At 38.1% G+C, this 19,159-nt stretch overlaps 1 protein-coding gene across 1 annotated transcript; it reads left to right on the top strand.

The window, feature by feature from the left end:
• Positions 1–608: 608 nt before the first annotated feature.
• Sf3b5 (splicing factor 3b subunit 5) lies at positions 609–18,473 on the top strand. Its single transcript, XM_067139352.2, has 2 exons — positions 609–746; positions 18,123–18,473. Exon 2 carries the CDS (start codon positions 18,132–18,134, stop codon positions 18,387–18,389), a length of 258 nt encoding a protein of 85 aa, XP_066995453.1. The 5' UTR covers positions 609–746; positions 18,123–18,131; the 3' UTR covers positions 18,390–18,473.
• Positions 18,474–19,159: the final 686 nt, after the last annotated feature.

Raw genomic sequence — 19,159 nt, 5'->3', positions numbered from 1 at the left:
TGTATACCTATATTATATTGCGATAAAGGATGATTATGATGACTATCCTTTAAAGAAGCCCGACATCTGGGTCATCGGCCCCAATTTCATTATTCGGGACTCGAGCTCAAAATGCGTGCGCAAACGATGCAGGCAAGAATGGGAAAGATATCATGTCGTAAACTGTACCGGTATACGATGAGAAACACTGATACTACTATACCATTGGCGTTCAGTAATCTTCATTTTTGTTAATTTTTGTATGTACGGCCATTGGCTGCAATCAAGATTATATAAAGAATATTACACCAATTATTTTTCTAAAATGGAAAAAAGAAGGGATAGAGTTCTAACATATAGCGCTTAATTTACATGACGCAGATTAGCTTACGTTTCGCCAACGTCGGCTGTTAACTCTCAGAAATTATGCCTATAACTTTCGGCTGAATTAAGAAAATTATATTTTCATTGGTATCTTCATGGGACTTATTACTCTGAGTACTATAATAGAAGTGAAAATAATTTACAGTTATGTCTTTTTAAATATTCATGTACTTTTTACGAATTTAGGATAGCGGCAACTTAGGGTAAAATTTTCATGTTAAGGTAATTTCATTCGTGCTTGGTGGCAGCCTTCGAGCATACAACCAAACAAATAGTGTCTGCTCGAAGGTGGCAGCGCTCATTACATGTTTACCTGTTTTTGTTGTTGTTGTTGAGGTTGTGGTCGAGTACTTGATTTATTGTTGTCATTTTGATTACTATTGGTAAGATGTAATCTACTTGTATTGTTGCAGTTAATCTTGGTGCATGTTCTAAATGTAGTGACGTAGCGTAACTGTTATTCTTTGTTGCATGTTTCTTCTTTAATATTGCGAAGATTGTTTGGAGTTATTGCTTCACTTGACTCTGTGTTTGGAAACTTTATTTGATTTGAATATGGAAATTACTAATACATATTCTGCTGTTCTTAGTAATTTTGAGGTTATGAAGTTGTTGGAAGAATTGAAATGTGAACGATATAGGACCAATGATACCGGCAAATTAACCTCAGTTACTTACGATGTCTTACAATATCTCCGTGGAACACCGTGTTTTTCTGAAACATCTGCTAAAATTGAACGTTTCTTATTATCTATAAATTATTTTTCATTGACAAAGGCAGAGAAACTGATGATGGTGAATAACCCTCCTAAATCTGCTTTAGATATGCAGGTTATTGTGGAAGATATTGAAGATCGCTTAACAGAAGATGAAGTGAGGCAGATACTGCTGTTTGTGAAGGAACATTTGCTGTGTTCTGAAGACCGAACACTGGACAGTTAAACAATAAGTTTGTGTAAACATTAGCTGGGTTACATTTACCAGTTTCTGAGTGAAAATATGGTACAGCTTTAATTATTGTTGTTGAGGGAGTGGATTACTATTTTTTTGTATATCAATTAACTTACAGAAAATAATAATTCTTGTTCACTTGCACTAACTTATAAAAAAAAGCATCTTCACCTTTGTTTGCCGTACAGTTGCCACTCATTCCTTGAGAGATCAGAAAGCCTTCCTCATTTGTCATGGGCCTGAAAGCCAGATACTGATTCCCGTTGAACTGAAAAATGTAGATTTATCAACAATTGCAGGAGACATCTAGAGAGTAGATATATTTCAAAATATTATTAACAGTTACCATCACCTAGTTAGGAACAGACATTTTAGTATTTGGCCTACCCTTCCTCATTTGTCATGGGCCTGAAAGCCAGATACTAATACCTGTTGAAGTGAAAAAAATGTAGATTTATCAACAATTACAGGAGACATGAAGAGAGTAGATATATTTCAAAATATTATTAACAGTTACCACCACCGAATTAGGAATGGACATTTTAGTATTTGGCCTACCTCCCCTATTGCTCGATGTGTTTGATTTTGTTGGTATACTGTGACAATTGATGTATGTCTACCCTAAGTTCAATTTCCTGACATGGGGTTAAAGATGAGGTGAAATGAAATTATTTGGCATGTTTTTACAGCCAGATGCCCTTCCTGACATCAACCTCATATGAGGAGGTAATGCAGGTGAATGAAATTGGATAAGGAGATGGAAAAAGTCAGCTGTGGCCTATGAATAGGAACTGTCCTGGCATTTGCCTGAAAGTGAAGATGGGAAATCACAGAAAACCATTCACATGACAGCCAACAATGGGGTTCATACCCACTCTGCTCCCAAATGCAGAGGTTGGCTCCATGGCCATAACATGTTAACACATGCGGCCACTCTATTGGGTATAGGCCTACTACGATAATTGCTATTCAGAGCTATAGATTTTGTGCACAGTAGGTCAAATACCTATTCATACTAATGAGTTATATTTTTCTGTGCAGCTTCTGGTGTGAGAAATTCTTTAGATTTATATACACCGGGCGAGTTGGCCGTGCGCGTAGAGGCGCGCGGCTATGAGCTTGCATCCGGGAGATAGTAGGTTCGAATCCCACTATCGGCAGCCCTGAAGATGGTTTTCCGTGGTTTCCCATTTTCACACCAGGCAAATGCTGGGGCTGTACCTTAATTAAGGCCACGGCCGCTTCCTTCCAACTCCTAGGCCTTTCCCATCCTATCGTCGCCATAAGACCTATCTGTGTCGGTGCGACGTAAAGCCCCTAGCAAAAAAAAAGATTTATATATATTTATCTTATATACCTTGTGTTAGACACCTGTCGTTCCGCCGTCGGCTGCTAACTCTCGAAAATTATGCTTATAACTTTTAGCTGAATTACAGAAAATTATATTTTCATTGGTAACTTCATGTTGTATAGTAAACATGGCAAAATAACTTGACTCGTAGACTGAAACATCACTGTTGTCTTACGAGAAGTGCTGGACTGTTGTGGGCTAGACTTAAAGTTCGCCATGCTGGAAAGCTTTTTCTTGAAATGTTTGTGTTTTAATGAGGAAGGATGTGGATGGTAACATACTCATTCAACCACTAATTGTAAATAGGCTATTCACACAAACAAGGAGGATAATGATGATGAGCTTGACATTCTCATTTCTTGGCAGTTATGAGCTAAGGTTGAAATTAACTGCCTGATGAGCGAGACCTGTAGTCATTATCATGATACTGTGCTAATAATTAGGGAAAGGATTATAAGGTGGAAAGTATAGTAAGAAAAGAGGAAAGAAAGGTTCTGAAAATACATACAAATGGTGCAAAAACGGTGTTGATGAAATCACTTTATTAAAGTTGTCAAGTTTTGTACCAAGAAGTCGCTCGGCTCCACCTTCCACAACTTCTTTGCAAATCAAATGCTTCATATGTGTACCTTGTGGACTGGAATTCCTGACTGGATTAATGCCATGGCAAGATCCACACTGAACTCAAGCAATGACCGCTGCTTTTCAGATCCTGAAGCAAAGGTGTTTATCAGAGTAGTTTAGTTGGCTTATGTTTCGACTTGCGAATTTCAATGTTCTTTACATGTCTGCTGTACTGGATGTGCTGGTTTATTCCGTTTCATTGATGCTTGTCATCGATTGCATTATTTAGTTTGCAGACGACACATCGAAGAATGATGCCATCAGTTTCGATAAATTGCATCCTGAAGTCTTCTAGAAGTGCATACAACTTCTCCTTCTTAACCTTCTGTATGATTTTGTGTTGTGAAAAATACATTCTGGTCCAGACTGGTAAAACACTGACACGGCCAGCAAGAGAGTACACAGTCGATAGGTCAAACTGTTAAATATATGCCAGTACTAACTGTACGTGGTATAAACTGTTGCTGCATAATTGTTTAAATTTAATTTGATTTTACAGCTGTAGGTTGGCCATTCTTGGTGAGCTTGTCCATTCTTACTAGGATATGAATTACTGATGATTTCCATAAATTATATTTTAGTATTTATTTATTGACTATTGTTTAAACACAATTTTCAAAATCTGTTCAAAAATTTCATCTAATCTTTTAAAAAGACAAAAGTGTGGGGAAAAGGTGCTGAAGCATGAAATAGAAGGGAAAAGGTGGCAAAATGTGGTAATCTCACAAAAAGGTGCAACAAATTGTGTTTATTTTGCTTCATTTCATCTCCTCAGATACATATATTGACCTACCTATATGAAAATAGCTTTTCTGGAAAGATGCTGTTCCTTAAAATCCTTTTGCTATTTTCACACCAGGCCAATGCTTTAATGGCTGTACCTTAATTAAGTCCTGTCCTATACCATCGTTGCCACAAGACCTGTCTGAATCGTTGCTGTGTAAGTGAATAACAAAAAACAAAACAAAAAAATGGTTATGATTTGTTCTAATTTCAGAAGCAGTGGATTATTGAAAGAGGAATAACAATATAAGTATAAACCACAAACAAACAAGGGAGCTGAGTTTGATATAAGACCATTATTTCTAAATAGCACATATGGGGGTATGTTTGTCAATGATATATTTTAGTTGTTCATTGAATGAACTGATTTATTGTTTGGGCACTGGAAACCAGGCTGTACCTAAAGATTATAGGCCTGTGTTGAAGAACTTTATAGTGTAGTACTATCCTTGCATTAGATCTCTGCCGCTGAGTGACCGTTAAATTTCTAAGAAAGTGAAAGGTCACGCCATTAGAATGTTAGCCAGCAGGGTAGGAGAGGTGGTGCTACACAATTTCTAATCACTATATTGTGTGGCAGAAGCCTGGATTTCATCGCCATAAGACCTATCTGTGTTGGTGTGACGTAAAGCCACTATGATATAGATGTTGATTCCCACAGGGAATATGAAATATTTGTCCTTAATGTTTTGGGCAACATCTTGCTCTTAAAACATAACTACTAGGACCAGAGACCATAGTGATCTTGTCATCTGGTGTGCGTTAAATGTAATAGGATACCTTGTTATCAATCATTTTGTTGAGCATAGTGAGGGGAAGGAAAAGAGAATCTTATATTAACTCCTTGAGTGCCAACGTTCATTAAATCAGCACTTGGAAATGTGAGAAATACTAGCATTGAAATAATCAACTGTTTGTTTAACTTGACATAGTTCTTTCTGTATTTGCTTGATGGCACTTACGATATATTTAAACAGCAGGAACCCTGAGCTTCCTAATGTGGTGACTAGAGGAGTCTGTAAGTAGTAAACTAGGCGAGTTGGCCCTGTGGTTAGGCACGTGCAGCTGTGAGCTTGCATCCAAGAGATAGTGTGCTCGAACCCCACTGTCGGCAGCCCTGAAGATGGTTTTCCGTGGTTTCCCATTTTTACACCTAGCATATGCTGGGGCTGCACCGTAATTGAGGCCACGGTTGCTTCCTTCCCTATCGCATTGTCGCCATAAGACCTATCTGTGTTGGTGCGATGTAAAGAAAGTTGTAAGTAATAAATTTTAAAATGTATTTATTTTGGAGAAATTGACAGTTGACTGACATAGGCGTACAGTATGACATAGTCCAGCAATAAACATGCTTGGCTCAAAGAACAAGAAATAAGCTCAGTTAGATGTGTGATGAGAGGAAATAAATGTTTATCTTGTAACAAATGCAAGGGCTTCATTGTCATTCTGTGTCATAAAACTTCCCAACAGGCAAGGAAGACTGTGTAAGGTTCACTCAAGCAATAAAACCAAGAAACAGACTGTTAGTTAAAAAGAAAAAAAGCCTTCAGACCATATCACAAGGCATAAAAGTGAATTTTTAAAGAATTTGTGTGCTGTGAATGATAAAATGTGACATAAATTAGTATTCACTTGTCTTTAATAATTTCCAGGTTGGGTTTCTGTTTGTTTTGTTTTTCTTCATGAAATCTAGCCTAGTACTTGGCAAATTTATTTACAGATTCTAAAATACCACAGCCAGATAAGATGAATGAAATATTGCATGCACAATACAAGCAGTGAAGCAGTGATTATTTCATTAATAGATTTGTGTCTTTGCCCATGCTTACGTAAATGGTACCGATACACCCTTTTTCACACAGTTCATACACACAGTGTTCACAGAGCTCATAGAAACACAATTTTTTTTTAAATGCAGGTCTTGAACTGGTAGGGTGCATGTTCAGTAAGGCCCGTTATTACATGATGCCTTCATTTAAAGCCTGCTTCAGTCCACTGCCGTTCAGTCGTGACGTCAGTTGCATAGAACTCCTCTCATATTTCCTCCTTCTTTATCCTTTCCTTCGCATAGCTGTGAGCTTGCATTTGGGAGATAATGCGTTCGAACCCCAATGTTGGCAGCCCTGAAGATGGTTTTCATTGGTGTTTCATTTTCACACCAGGCAAACGCTGGGGTTGTACCTTAATTAAGGTACATGGTCTCTTCCTTCCCACTCGTACCCCTTTCCTACCCCATCATTGCCATAAGACCTATCTATGTCTGTGCGAGTAAAGCAAATTAAAAAACAATCCTTTCCTCAAGTTCTTTTTTTATAGTTCTCCATGGCTGACAATAATGGTTCTGTTCTAAGATCTGCTAGAAAGTAAGTCTCCGTCCTGAGTGCATACACCAGTCTGATAGCCCTAGGGTCCTCTTTAGAAATCTTGCTTTGATGGATTCCAGATTTTGTAGCTGGGCCATGTCAGGTACTCCCATACAATCTCAAAGTCCTTATGTGGATATTGGCCCCATTTTGACCTCAAATGGCTTCAGGGCTGTAGCCAGAGACATATGTATCTGCTAAGCATTTGATCTTGTTATAGCATCCACTGCTGTCACGCCATTAGAATGTTAGCCAGCAGGGTAGGAGAGGTGGTGCTGCACAATTTCTAATCACTATATTGTGTGGCAGAAGCCTGGATTTCATCGCCATAAGATCTATCTGTGTTGGTGTGACGTAAAGCCACTATGATATAGATGTTGAATTCCCACAGGGAATATGAAATATTTGTCCTTAATGAGTAAATTTATAATACCAATTTAATGGTCCGTTATTGGACATTATAAATTTTCCAGCTAACTCGTTCTTGGTTGCCTGCGTTTTGCCCCTATGTGCTAAGTTGGGCTCATCAGTCGGTACTTAGCACCCCCACCAAGACACATGGCTAGTGCATACCGTGGAGGCTCATCCAAGGTATGCACTAGCCATGCGTCTTGGTGGGTGTGCTAAGTACCAACCTGTACACTACCTAACCTAGAATTCTGTATACAACGTAGAATTCCGTAGTGAAGGACAGGTACATGAGCTAGTATCTAATAATACTGCCTTGCAGGAAACCCTCCCCTCATAATCAGTACAGGATTAGATAATGCTTCCTGTGAGTTCTATTTTCTAGAAATTAAGCCACCCATTCAACCACTCTTTTGTTTAGTCCAAGAGCCCTCATTTCATCGCTAGTCTCCCATGATCTACCCTATCAAAGGCCTTGGGTAGGTCAATAATGACACAGTCTATTTGATTTCCTGAATCCAAAATACTGGACAGATCTTACTGGAATACTACAAGATGAGCCTCACTGGAATAAACTTTCCTAAACCCAAATTGCCTTCTATCAAACTAGTTAGTCATTATGCAAATTTGTGTAATATTATCAGAAAGAATGCTTTTGCAGACCTTACAAGCAACCCATGTCAAGCTGACTGGCCTGTAATTATCCGTTTTATGTTTATCACCCTTTTCTTAGTACACTGCGGCTGCTATAGTAACTCTGTTCATTTGGTGTAGCTCCTACCAGGCAAGTTGGCCATGCAGTTAGGGGCACGCAGCTGTGAGCTTGCATTCGGGAGATAGTGGGTTCGAACCCCACTGTTGGCATCCCTGAAGATGGTTTTCTGTGGTTTCCCATGTTCACACCAGGCATATGCTGGGGCTGTACCTTAATTAAGGCCACAGCCGCTTCTTTCCCACTCAGCCCTTTCCTATTCCATCGTCGCCATAAGACCTATTTGTGTCTGTGAAATATACAACCAGTTGTAAAAAAAGAAAAGAAAGATGTATCACTCCTTCGTGCAAAGAGTATTCAAATAAGTAGATTACTGTGTATTCAAATAAGTACGGTATTGTGATTCCAGTTCTTTACTCTTGGCATTCATGTCTTTTCTTGTATTAACACCGGGGGCTGATAACCTAGCTGTTACGCCCCTTTAAACTACAATCATCATCATCATCACAATATTAACACCTAACTACTTACAGTGAACCCCATGAAGTACTTTCACCCCATCACCACAGAAATTAAAACAGTGTTTGTAAATGTCTTCATTATCAGGTATTTTTCAATACTTTACCGGTATTAATCACTTCCTCTATCTGGATGTTATGCTTACAGTATATGCAACTATCATTACATACTGCTGACTGAACACTTCTGCCTTTTGTAAGTCCTCACATATATACTTACGTTGTTCATTAATGAACCCTGGAACCTGTTTCTGCCTGAAATTACCTGTACATACCCTTCAGTTTTTTTTCCCCTAAAATTCATAAGCCACGAACCTACTATGCTGGCGTAGCAGGGGGAGAGGTGATACTCCCACGTGGCGCGTCCCAGGTGGCGGATAGGGGGGTCCTAACTGGCTTGCCGGCGCACTTGAGGGAAATAAAATACCTCTCGCAGACCAAACACACTACCCCCTGTGGGTGGGGGACGCAGACGCAGAATACACCCACGGTATCCCCTGCCTGTCGTAAGAGGGGACTAAAAGGGGCGACCAAGGGATGATTGGATTAGAACCAAGAAACTACTTGTGATTAGTACCACCACGCGGGGAACACTATGGGTCGCTATTACTTGCGCGTAGTACCACTATGTTAGGTACTAAATAGGTATTTGATTAGTAGCAATCAGGAGCACCGTGCGGTCAGGCTTTTACGGTACCTGTGATTAGTAGCACTATATGAGCGACACCAGGGTTCTGTCTTGCCTATGATTAGTACCCACTATATAAGGAACACCACAGGATAGTACGAGTCCCTGTGGTTAGTACACTTATGTGATGAAAACCATAGGTTTGCGTTGCCTGTAAAAGGCGCCGCTAAGTGTGACACACTATAGGTCTGTATTACATGTGCGAATTTCATTACCTGTGAGTAGTACCATAATGTGTGGAATACCGCAAGTCTACGATACTTTTGATTAGTACCGCACCATGTCAGATACCATGGTTATACTTTCCAAGCGATAAGTACCATTATGAGAGGCCGATGACCTATATTTTGGACCCCTTTAGATTGCAAGCATCATCGATTGAGTATTGAGCTATAGAAGCAGTCCCTTGGTCAGTATTAATTTAGTTGAGACTGAGGCATTGCGGGTCGTCTCCACTGATTGTTTAAACTTCATATCCATCCGCTCATTTTTCGTCCTCACGCTTTGAATTCTGCTCAGTGGAGGATTTTTTATTTTTATTTTGTCATTGCATTTCGTCTCATTTTGTACCATCAGGGGCCGATGACCTAGATGTTAGGCCCCTTAAAACCACAAGCATCATCATCATCAAAATTCATAAGATTGCCAATTATATTTGCTATCATGTTTTCCTTAGCTGAGTGTTTTGCTAAATTCAACTTCTTAGCAAGTTCCTTCAGTCTCCCCTTACATCCTCAAACATCCTTAACTATATTTTGTTCTGACCTGCACCTCCTTCTTATCTCTGTATTTCTCTGTTATAATATAACTTAGTGGATGTTACTAGAGGATGTGAAGAGTTGCATCTTTTCCCCCTTCCTAACATGCTAGTATTTGTGTGGATGGCATAAATCAGCCAGCCATGTTAATTATTTTCTTCTTACCTTAATACCAATTTTTTTGTGTTACGTATCATTTTATCTATTAAATTTAGTTGTGAAAAGGATTTTCTTACTTTTATAACGTAGTGTTATGAGTTAGGACCAGTCTGCTTAAAAACACAGCAGAATTTTCAAGAACTTTGCTACTGCTTACATCTCTGTTGCATCCTCAACCACTTTCTATGGTTGATGCTTCCTTTCCTGCCTCACTTAAACAAGGGATACAGACTGTGTCTGTGTATTCAGGGCAAATCCATTTGAAGCACATACTACAGAATGTCTTAGTGGTCTTGTGCAGACTTCTTTTGCACATGCAGCATTGTTCTCATGCTCCTGCTTCTAGATGGCAAGCAGGTCTCTCATCATCATCATCACTTCCCTTGAACAATTTGTACCCCCTTTTCAGTTCCTCAGGAATGATTTCCGGTTGTTTCATCATTCTCAAGGTATGGGATTTAATGAGATCCATTGACAGATCATACAGAAAATTTCTTCTCAAAATATTTGGTATCATTGTTCTTATAACAGATTGCAGCAATGATTCCACCAATATTCTTGAGATCAGAATAATTTTCAGTGACCAGCGTCAACATCTTCTAGAAACATCATACATTCCACACATTTTGTCTAGGATATCCACTGAAAAATATGTTTTGTCGTAGAATGAGGTCCTGATTTTCTCCTGTCTTTTATTTTATTTTTTTATTTTTTTTTCTTCATATAACGTGGTCATCAGTAGAACAACTTTGCCTTTCCTCAGAACGGAGTTGAGGGAGATAAAGTTTCACAAAGAAGATGGAATGATCGCTATTCTTCCACTCCGTCCATAATGTTGTGGCATTTCAGAATTCCTCTGAAGAACTTCATAAAGATGATAAAAATGTAAGGGTTATTACTAGAGCCCAGATTATATGTAATATAAAAATGAGAAATTTGTACATAAATATGTAGCTAAAATTGACAAAATTTATAGTTAAATATGTAATAAATAAAAAATACGTAAATATCTAAGCTTTATTTAATATATTCTTGTGCACAGAAAAGGAAACAAAACCGAAATAAGTTAAAAGTTCAGATGTTATTCAACCTCCAATTTTCATTTTGAGACGCATTTAATAACTAAATATTTTTCCAAATTTTCTGCAGTCATTGAATGCCTTCTGTCTGTTAGGATGTTACTGTATATAGGAAAAGACCTTTCAACTTCACATGAAGTCACTGGCATGTATTTCAAATTGCCCAGCAAAGAAATATTTAATTGTAGACTTGCTCAAGCAAGGAAGGTCCTTATTAAAAGAAAAGAAATTTGATCTCATGAAAAACAGATATGCTTATTAGAAAAACTTTTTTGAAGACTTTTGTATGGGATGTAGCTCTTTATGGAAGTGAAACATGGGCAATAATCAAAGAAGAAAGAGAAAAAGCGCTTTTGATATGTGACATTAAACCGAAGACTGGCAAAGGTATCACAAATGAAGAGTCGCTAAATCTGAGAGGCGAACAGTGTGACAAAGTTTGTGCAAGGGAATTAGAAAGATCTTTTTGAAGACTTTCGTGTGGAACGTGGCATTGTATGGAAGTGGAACATGGACGATGACTGGCTCAGAGAGAAAGAGAATAGAAGCTTTTGAAATGTGGTGTTACAGAAGAATGCTGAAGGTGAGATGGATAGATCGAATCACAGATGAAGAGATACTGAATTGAATTGGTGAGAGGAGATCGATTTGGCTAAATTTGACGAGAAGAAGAGATAGAATGATAGGACCCATCTTAAGACACCCAGGACATATTCAGTTGGTTTTTGAAGGAAGTGTAGGTGGTAAGAACGGTAGGGGTAGACCAAGGTATGAATATGACAAGCAGATTAGAGCAGATGTAGGATGCAGTAGTTACGTAGAAATGAAAAGGTTAGCACAGGATTGGTTGGCATGGAGGGCTGCATCAAACCAGTCTATGGACTGATGACTCAAACAACAACAACAGTGTCATCCACTGTAAGGCCAATTTCTTTCAAATCCTCCCTAATTTCTTTTATCCATCTGCATCCAGTTGTAGTATTTTTTGAAGCAAGATTGTACTGCACTAGCTGTTTCAGAAGTCGCGAATCTGGCATTCTCGGGATGTGGCCGAAGTACCCTAGTCTTGCCATTGATGCTTTCATGGCCCGTACTTATAGACATGATACTGTATAGGCTTTTGGGCGTATGCCATGTCAAAGCATAGGCCCAAAAGCCTATACAGTATCATGTCTACCCTAGTCTTTTCTTGCGCAGGGTGATATATACAATGTTGTTAGGTACTGTTTGCCATTGCCCACCTTTTTGATAGCTTTTATTGATACAAGTTCTTCCAATTCAACTTTCAGTCTTCTGTAATCTGTCAGTTTTGGATTGTTCATTTAGATGGAATAATGTTTCTGCAGCATATGTGGCTTCTGGCTTTATGACTCTGTTGCAATGTTTGATTTTTGCATTATTGGATAAGCATTTCTTTTTGTAAGTTTCCCATGTTAATTTCTGTGCCTTAGATAACTTGTTTGCCCTTACCTGAATTGAAGATTTTTCATTTAAATTATTTGTTATTATCTCACTTAGATATTTGAATTGTGTTACAATTTTAATTTTAGTACCGTTAATATGTATTTCTTTCAATGGTGTTGGATTTTTTGGAGCATAATTTATTTCTGTTTTCTCAAATGATATTTTAAGGCCAATTTTATTTGCAATGGTGTGAAGCTCTGATATTTGAGTTTTTGCTTCATCCAAATCTTTGGGTAGTAATGCCATGTCATCTGCAAAACCAAGGCAGTTTGTTTGGATTTTCCTACATATTTTAATATTTGGAGGGCATTTCCTAAACCATTCTCTCATTACCATTTCTAGTACACAATTTAATAGTAATGGTGATAAACCATCACCCTGTCGTAACCCAGTAGTTACTTTGAATGGGTCTGATAATTCGCCTCTTAACTTTGCTTTTGATTTGGTCTCTGTAAGAGTTAATTTTATCATATTTAATAATTTAGGATGTAATCCCATGTGTCGTAAAATTTTTAATAAAGATTTCCTGTGAATACAATCATAGGCCTTCTTGAAGTCGATAAATGTTATCCCCATGTGTCTATTTATTTTTCTGTTGTAATCCATTATCAGTTTGAGGTTCATAATTTGGTCAGAGCAACTTCTCCAAGGCCTGAAACATGCTTGATATTCTGCTAGTTCATTGTCAAGTTGTAATTTAATTCTGTTGAGAATAATTCTAGAGAACATTTTATATGTCCAGGAGTGGAATCCTTCGGTAGTTATTAGGGTCTGTTTTGTCCCCTTTTTTATGTAGTGAATGGATGATTGTTGCCCAATGTTCTGGGAATTTTTGTGTAATCCAGATGTTGACTAGTTGTTGATGGAGGCCAGTTATTGCTGAACTTCCAGCATATTTCCAAATTTCTGCAAAGGTTTGATTTTCTCCAGGTGCTCTAAAATTCTTTATGCCATTCAATGCTGTGTAAACTTCGTTTATTGTAGGAGGGTTTATATTTTTCGTTGGGGTTGTTATTTGTGTATTGACATCTAAGTGAAGGAATTCTGTAGGTTCTTCACAATTTAGGAGCATTTTGAAATATTTAGCCAGGATTTGTGCATTGTGGTGATTGTTGTGGGCTAATTCACCATGTCCCTCTTGTAAATAATAAGGTTGGGGCTTCATACTTAGATGTGTTGGTTTTTTTAATAAATCTGTGAATGTGATACTTTGAATTCTTCTTCAGTTGAGTTCAGAGTTTCTGTAAGATACTGTTTTTTTATTCTTAAGCTTTTTAGTTGTATCTTTCTGCTCTTTAACTAAATTTTGAAGAGATGCTTCAGAGTTTTGGGACTGGTGCAATAACCACACTTTGTCTCTTTTCTCAATCATATCATCACATTAATTATTCCACTACTGATGGTTTTTACGAGGCTTTATTGGGGCCAATTCTTCTGCAATTTTTAGAAGGTTACTAACTAGGTCATCTATGTTATTTGTGATTTTATTTTTTGATAATTTTCAATTTTGATCATTTTCCTTTTTAATTAGCAGTGTAGGATATATTTTCCTTTTTGGTTTATAGGCTTGTTGTTGTAGTCTCCTTTGAGGAGTTAATTTGACTTTAATTTTTACTAGGGCCTATGTAATGATCTGAGCATGCGTCTATTCCTCGGAGAACCCTGACATAAATTTCCTTGATATAATTTATCCATAAATACACGATCTAATTGCCATTCACCTTTAGTATAATCGAGATGTTTCCATGTTTTGAGTTTTTGTGGTTTTCTCTTAAAATATGTAGATTTTGATATTAGGCCATGTTTCCTGCAAAGATCAATGAGCTTTTGACCATTTTTGTTTGTTCTCTTCTGAGCAGGCCATTTACCAATTACATCACGACATCTACATTCTCTTCCTAGTTGGGCATTAAAATCGCCAATTAATATTTTAACATGGTTTTTAGGAATGTTATTTAGGATATCGTCTAGTAGATCCCTATAGTTTTCTATCTCTACATGGTCTTTTAAAAAGTTCTTATCATTGGTAGGAGCATGTGCATTAGTTATGGTATAAATTTTATTAGCTGTCTTTATTGTAAGCGTGGAGATCCTTGAGGAATGAGATTTAAACTTTTGTATAGAGTTTATTATTTTAAGGCTAGCCAGAAAGCCTGTTCCGAACTGGGGAATGTTTTTGTCACTCTCCTGCTATACCTTTGTAGAGTCTGTACCCTTGAGATTCGAGTGCATCCTGATCCCATAATGAAAATCTTCACGAAGGCTTTTGACTCCATAAATCGAGAAATTCTCTTAACCAAGATCAAAAACATGATCAGCGAAGCTCATCCCCTTTTTAAGTTGCTAAATCTTGATAGTGACCTACATAGAGATTGAAGGTGGAGTCGACACCTCGGACCCGATCAGACAAACGAATGGAGTGCTGCAGGGTGACCCGATGAGTCCTTTACTGTTCAACATCATCACTGCAGACATCACGAATATAGTAAATTCTTCACCCGACACGACAGTCATCCTCTACGCAGATGACATGGTACTAGGATCATCAAACAAAGACAGCTTACAAGCTTCCTTACTAGAGTTAGAAAAGTGGGTTAACGAAAACCACCTCACGATCAATCTTCAGAAGACGGTGCAAATGACCTTCAGAAAAGGAGGGAGACTTTCTACAAAAGACACTCTTACCCTCTGTAACAACGATCTAACAGTAGTCAGCAAATTCAAGTACTTAGGAATAACTCTTCAAACCACAGCTCTGTCTTTTAATTACCACATAGAAGAAAGAATTGCGGAAGCGACAAGGGCCATCTACAAGATAAAAGATCTCGCAACACTATCTTTATACACTGCAATACTGTCTTGTCTTACGGATTGGAACTAATTTGGGACCATCTCAAACTGAGAGATCTTGAATGGATAGAGAAAGTAAAAGCATGCTTTCTTAAATGTACTTTACGAGTTGGAAAATCGGCCCCATCACGTCTAGTATATGAATTGGCCAAAGAAACTTTTTACATTCAGGACCTCAGAATGAGGCTCCATCTGCCATCTACTGGAGCTTACAATGAACTCCTACGCAGAAGGGAAGAAACGAAAAAGGAAATCGACCCCGACTTCTATACCTCAGATGCCATGTTGGTGAGAAACTGGACCAAAGAAAATCAAGATCAAAGACATATCATAACACCGGGCGAGTTGGCCGTGCGCGTAGAGGCGCGCGGCTGTGAGCTTGCATCCGGGAGATAGTAGGTTCGAATCCCACTATCGGCAGCCCTGAAAATGGTTTTCCGTGGTTTCCCATTTTCACTCCAGGCAAATGCTGGGGCTGTACCTTAATTAAGGCCACGGCCGCTTCCTTCCAACTCCTAGGCCTTTCCTGTCCCATCGTCGCCATAAGACCTATCTGTGTCGGTGCGACGTAAAGCCCCTAGCAAAAAAAAAAAAAAACATATCATAACACGACTTTCCATTCATGGTTTTCACCACAAGATATGCACAGTGAAGTCTTTTCATAATCCAGGTGTTAACTGTATATGCATTTTATGTGGCAAACAGTGTGACAGGTATCACATCAAGACTTGCAACAAGAGAACCATGTCAATAAGTGAATATTGTAAACCCTAATGCCCATTCGGGTGCCCTTTCTAATAATAATAATAATGAAAATCTTGTGCTGGTCCATTATGTCAGTTATCACTTTTAATTTACCAATTTGTAGAAGGGAATTTACATTGTATGTTGCAAAATATGACATATGGTTTGATTTAAATTTTGACTTGGGTTCAGTTGTCTTGTCTGTATGTGGGTATTTCAGAGCCTCCGACTGCATTGGATCTTCAAGGTGGCTGCCCACTGTATCCGAGTACTGCCTTCTCTAACCATTTGGTTCAGACGGTAGAATATTTAGTTGAAGACTTTCCATAGTTAATTGTCGAGGTATCACCTGTGGTGGGACTAGGTCCCGAATTACAACTCTGGATGTGATCCAGTGAGGTGATAGTGATTTATGAGTTGGTAATTAATGAAATTGTGAGAAAATTACAACTAACGTATTGAACCTTAGAGGTTGCCTCAAGATGTTCTTTGGCTATCATTTTATGGCATTGAGCCAACCCTCCTGTTTTCCCCAGGCTTGGGACTGGCAACAGCAACTACTGGGCTAGTAATAACAAAAATATTCTCATTTGAAATGTTTGAAAGCAATATTGATTGAGGAAACTATACTCCTTGATGATAGTCATCCACGTGAACACTGGCGTGACTGTCCAGTAAACTAGACACAGCTAATCACCTAGTGAGTAGGAGCCTTTAGAATAATATTATATACTAGCTGTTACCCACGGCTTCGCTTGCAAGGATTTTGTAAGTTGATAAAAATTAATTGTTCCTCGGTACTGCACTAAGACATTATCTGAAAATCCCAAAAGTATAAAAACTTGCCAAAAAATTGCATTTCATTTACGCCAGAACCTCTTTGTAAACCACGTTTGTGGCATTGCCTTTTGGGGCTAAGATGACCAAGCTACTGGCAGAGCTAAATCTGGACCATGCGACATGAAACTCTACATGTGAGAAACAGTCAAAATAAGGGGGGGGGGGGTTCTTTATTTCTAAAGGACATTACAAATACGAATTTTCACGCCTGTAACATGTTAAGTTTATGAGATATAGCTACTGTAGATATACTCCTTAGTTGAGAGTTCATCGTTGAGGCCTTCGGTTCACAGAGTTTCGATTTTGGGCTGGGTCGGATAATTTAATCGCGTGTGATTAATTCTTCTGGCTTGAGGACAGGTTGTTTGTGTTTGTCCCAACACTCTCCTCTTCATATTCACTCAACACACCACATTACCAACCACAACAGGAATACACAATAGTAATTACATCCCTACACATAGGATTGGTGTCAGGAAGAGCATCCGGTCGTAAAACAGCATCAAATCCACATGTGCGGTATAGTTCGCACCCGCGACCCCACAGGTGTGGAAAAACCGGTAGAAGAGAAAAAGATACTCATTTTAAAATATCGCCCACTTTTTAAAATTTCATTTATTTTTTAAAGAGTTTTCAAGTATGGCCTACCAATTTTAACGTCTTCCGTTTCTGAGATATATGTATCGTCATATAAAGTATTCAACTCCTTCCTCGCTTCTTTTCAACCCTCACCCCTCAAGTTTATTTTCTGAAAACAAAAATTTTTCTTTTATTTTAAAGGAGATTCCAAATACCAAATTTTATGTCTGTAACATGTTAGGTTTTTGTGATATATTGTAGATAATCTCGCTGCTGTAAGCATACTGGAGCTGATGTTGCCATGGTTACAGCAGTTCATTTCTTTATCTAATTCCTAGAGCAGGTGTAGTGTGGTGCCAATATCTCAATAACAGTTGGTATTAGGGCCTTAAAACATGGTTTTCGGGCCCGTAGGGCTTACAGAGTTTTGTTCTTTGCGTCAAGGGGCTTAAAATTAGCTTTGTCTCGTCCTTGTACGACAAATTCGATATTTCGCCTATATTAGCCTAGTATTTTTATATCTCCCCAAGTCGCACCCCACCCCTCAAATTGTTTTGAAAATAAAATATAGCCTAGTGCTGAGGGATAATGTATGTTTCTATTAGTGAAATAATTTTTAGAATCGGTCCAGTAGTTCCTGATATTAGCCATTACATACAAACAAACTTTACCTCTTTATATATTAGTATAGATGGTAAAAGTTATAATGAAAACAGATCAGATGAGAAAGAAAATATATTTTTGTGTTAATGCCTGATAGTAAGAAATTGTAAGGACGTAAAGAAAAAGAAAATTTTCTTTTTATATTACCTGTGGTTTTTAATCACAAGGTGCTGAGGTTGATGAAAACATATCAATGTTCTTTATGCCTTATTCTCCCTTTTTCAGGTAGTAATCATGGGTGATCGTTATAACATTCACAGTCAACTGGAACATCTGCAGTCCAAGTATATTGGAACTGGCCATGCAGATACCACAAAGTTTGAGTGGCTGGTTAATCAGCATCGAGACTCATTTGCTTCTTACATGGGACATTGTGACTTGTTGAATTTCTTTGCTATTTGTGAAAATGAAGCAAAAGCACGTGTTAGGTTTAACTTAATGGAGAAGATGTTGCAACCTTGCGGGCCACCGCCAGAGAAACCTGAAGACTGAAGATTCTATGTAAATACTTACCTCCAAATAAATGTAAAGTATTTTTTGTAAAATTTGAATATGTGTAATAAATATACTCCATGATGCAAGTGCTTTCATTGAATGCTTCTTATATTGATAGTATGCCCAGACATCTGAATGTATAGGAAAAATAATAATATTGCTATAATGAGAGTTTTGCCTGGTGATGAGTTATGTGAAGTCTGATACTTTACCCCTAGCCACAACCTTAGTAGTGTTGTTTTCTGCAGTTTCAATGCATTAAATGAGGCATTGGGACCTATAATCATAATATTGCAACATCAAAGAATATATGTTTTATAGCTATTGATGTAAGAGACTATTAAAGTTAGACAAATGATAGCTTAACAATATAATGGTGATAAACTATCCTAGTTACGGTACTTACAATCTATATATATAAAATAAGAGTTTTGTCTGTACATTGCTCAGAATTTGAAAATAATGGTATTTCTGTCTGTATGTATGGTTCATGTTTGTGGGTTACTGTAGTCACGTCCTAGTTCGTGAACCATGGGCAACAGCTGAGTGGCCTAGTAAGTGGTCCTGAGAGTCGGGATACCAGTTGCTATGGAAAGGCAGTGGGCATCTTGGACATATTCTGAGTCGTGGCCCTCCTTGTGCTCAGGCGGCTAGTACTATACAATTCACCGGTGGTCCATAACCCGTTAGAGGAGAGATCCTCACTTGGACTATGTGCAAGTAGGGCAGCATCCTGCTTCATGAATTTACCGAGCTCAGAACACTGT

This window comes from Anabrus simplex, chromosome 1, assembly GCF_040414725.1.
Source record: "Anabrus simplex isolate iqAnaSimp1 chromosome 1, ASM4041472v1, whole genome shotgun sequence".
In the NCBI taxonomy this organism is placed as follows: Eukaryota; Metazoa; Arthropoda; class Insecta; order Orthoptera; family Tettigoniidae; genus Anabrus; species Anabrus simplex.
The sequence above is the reverse complement of the archived record's forward strand: the minus strand, read 5'-3'. Positions and strand labels throughout refer to the sequence as shown.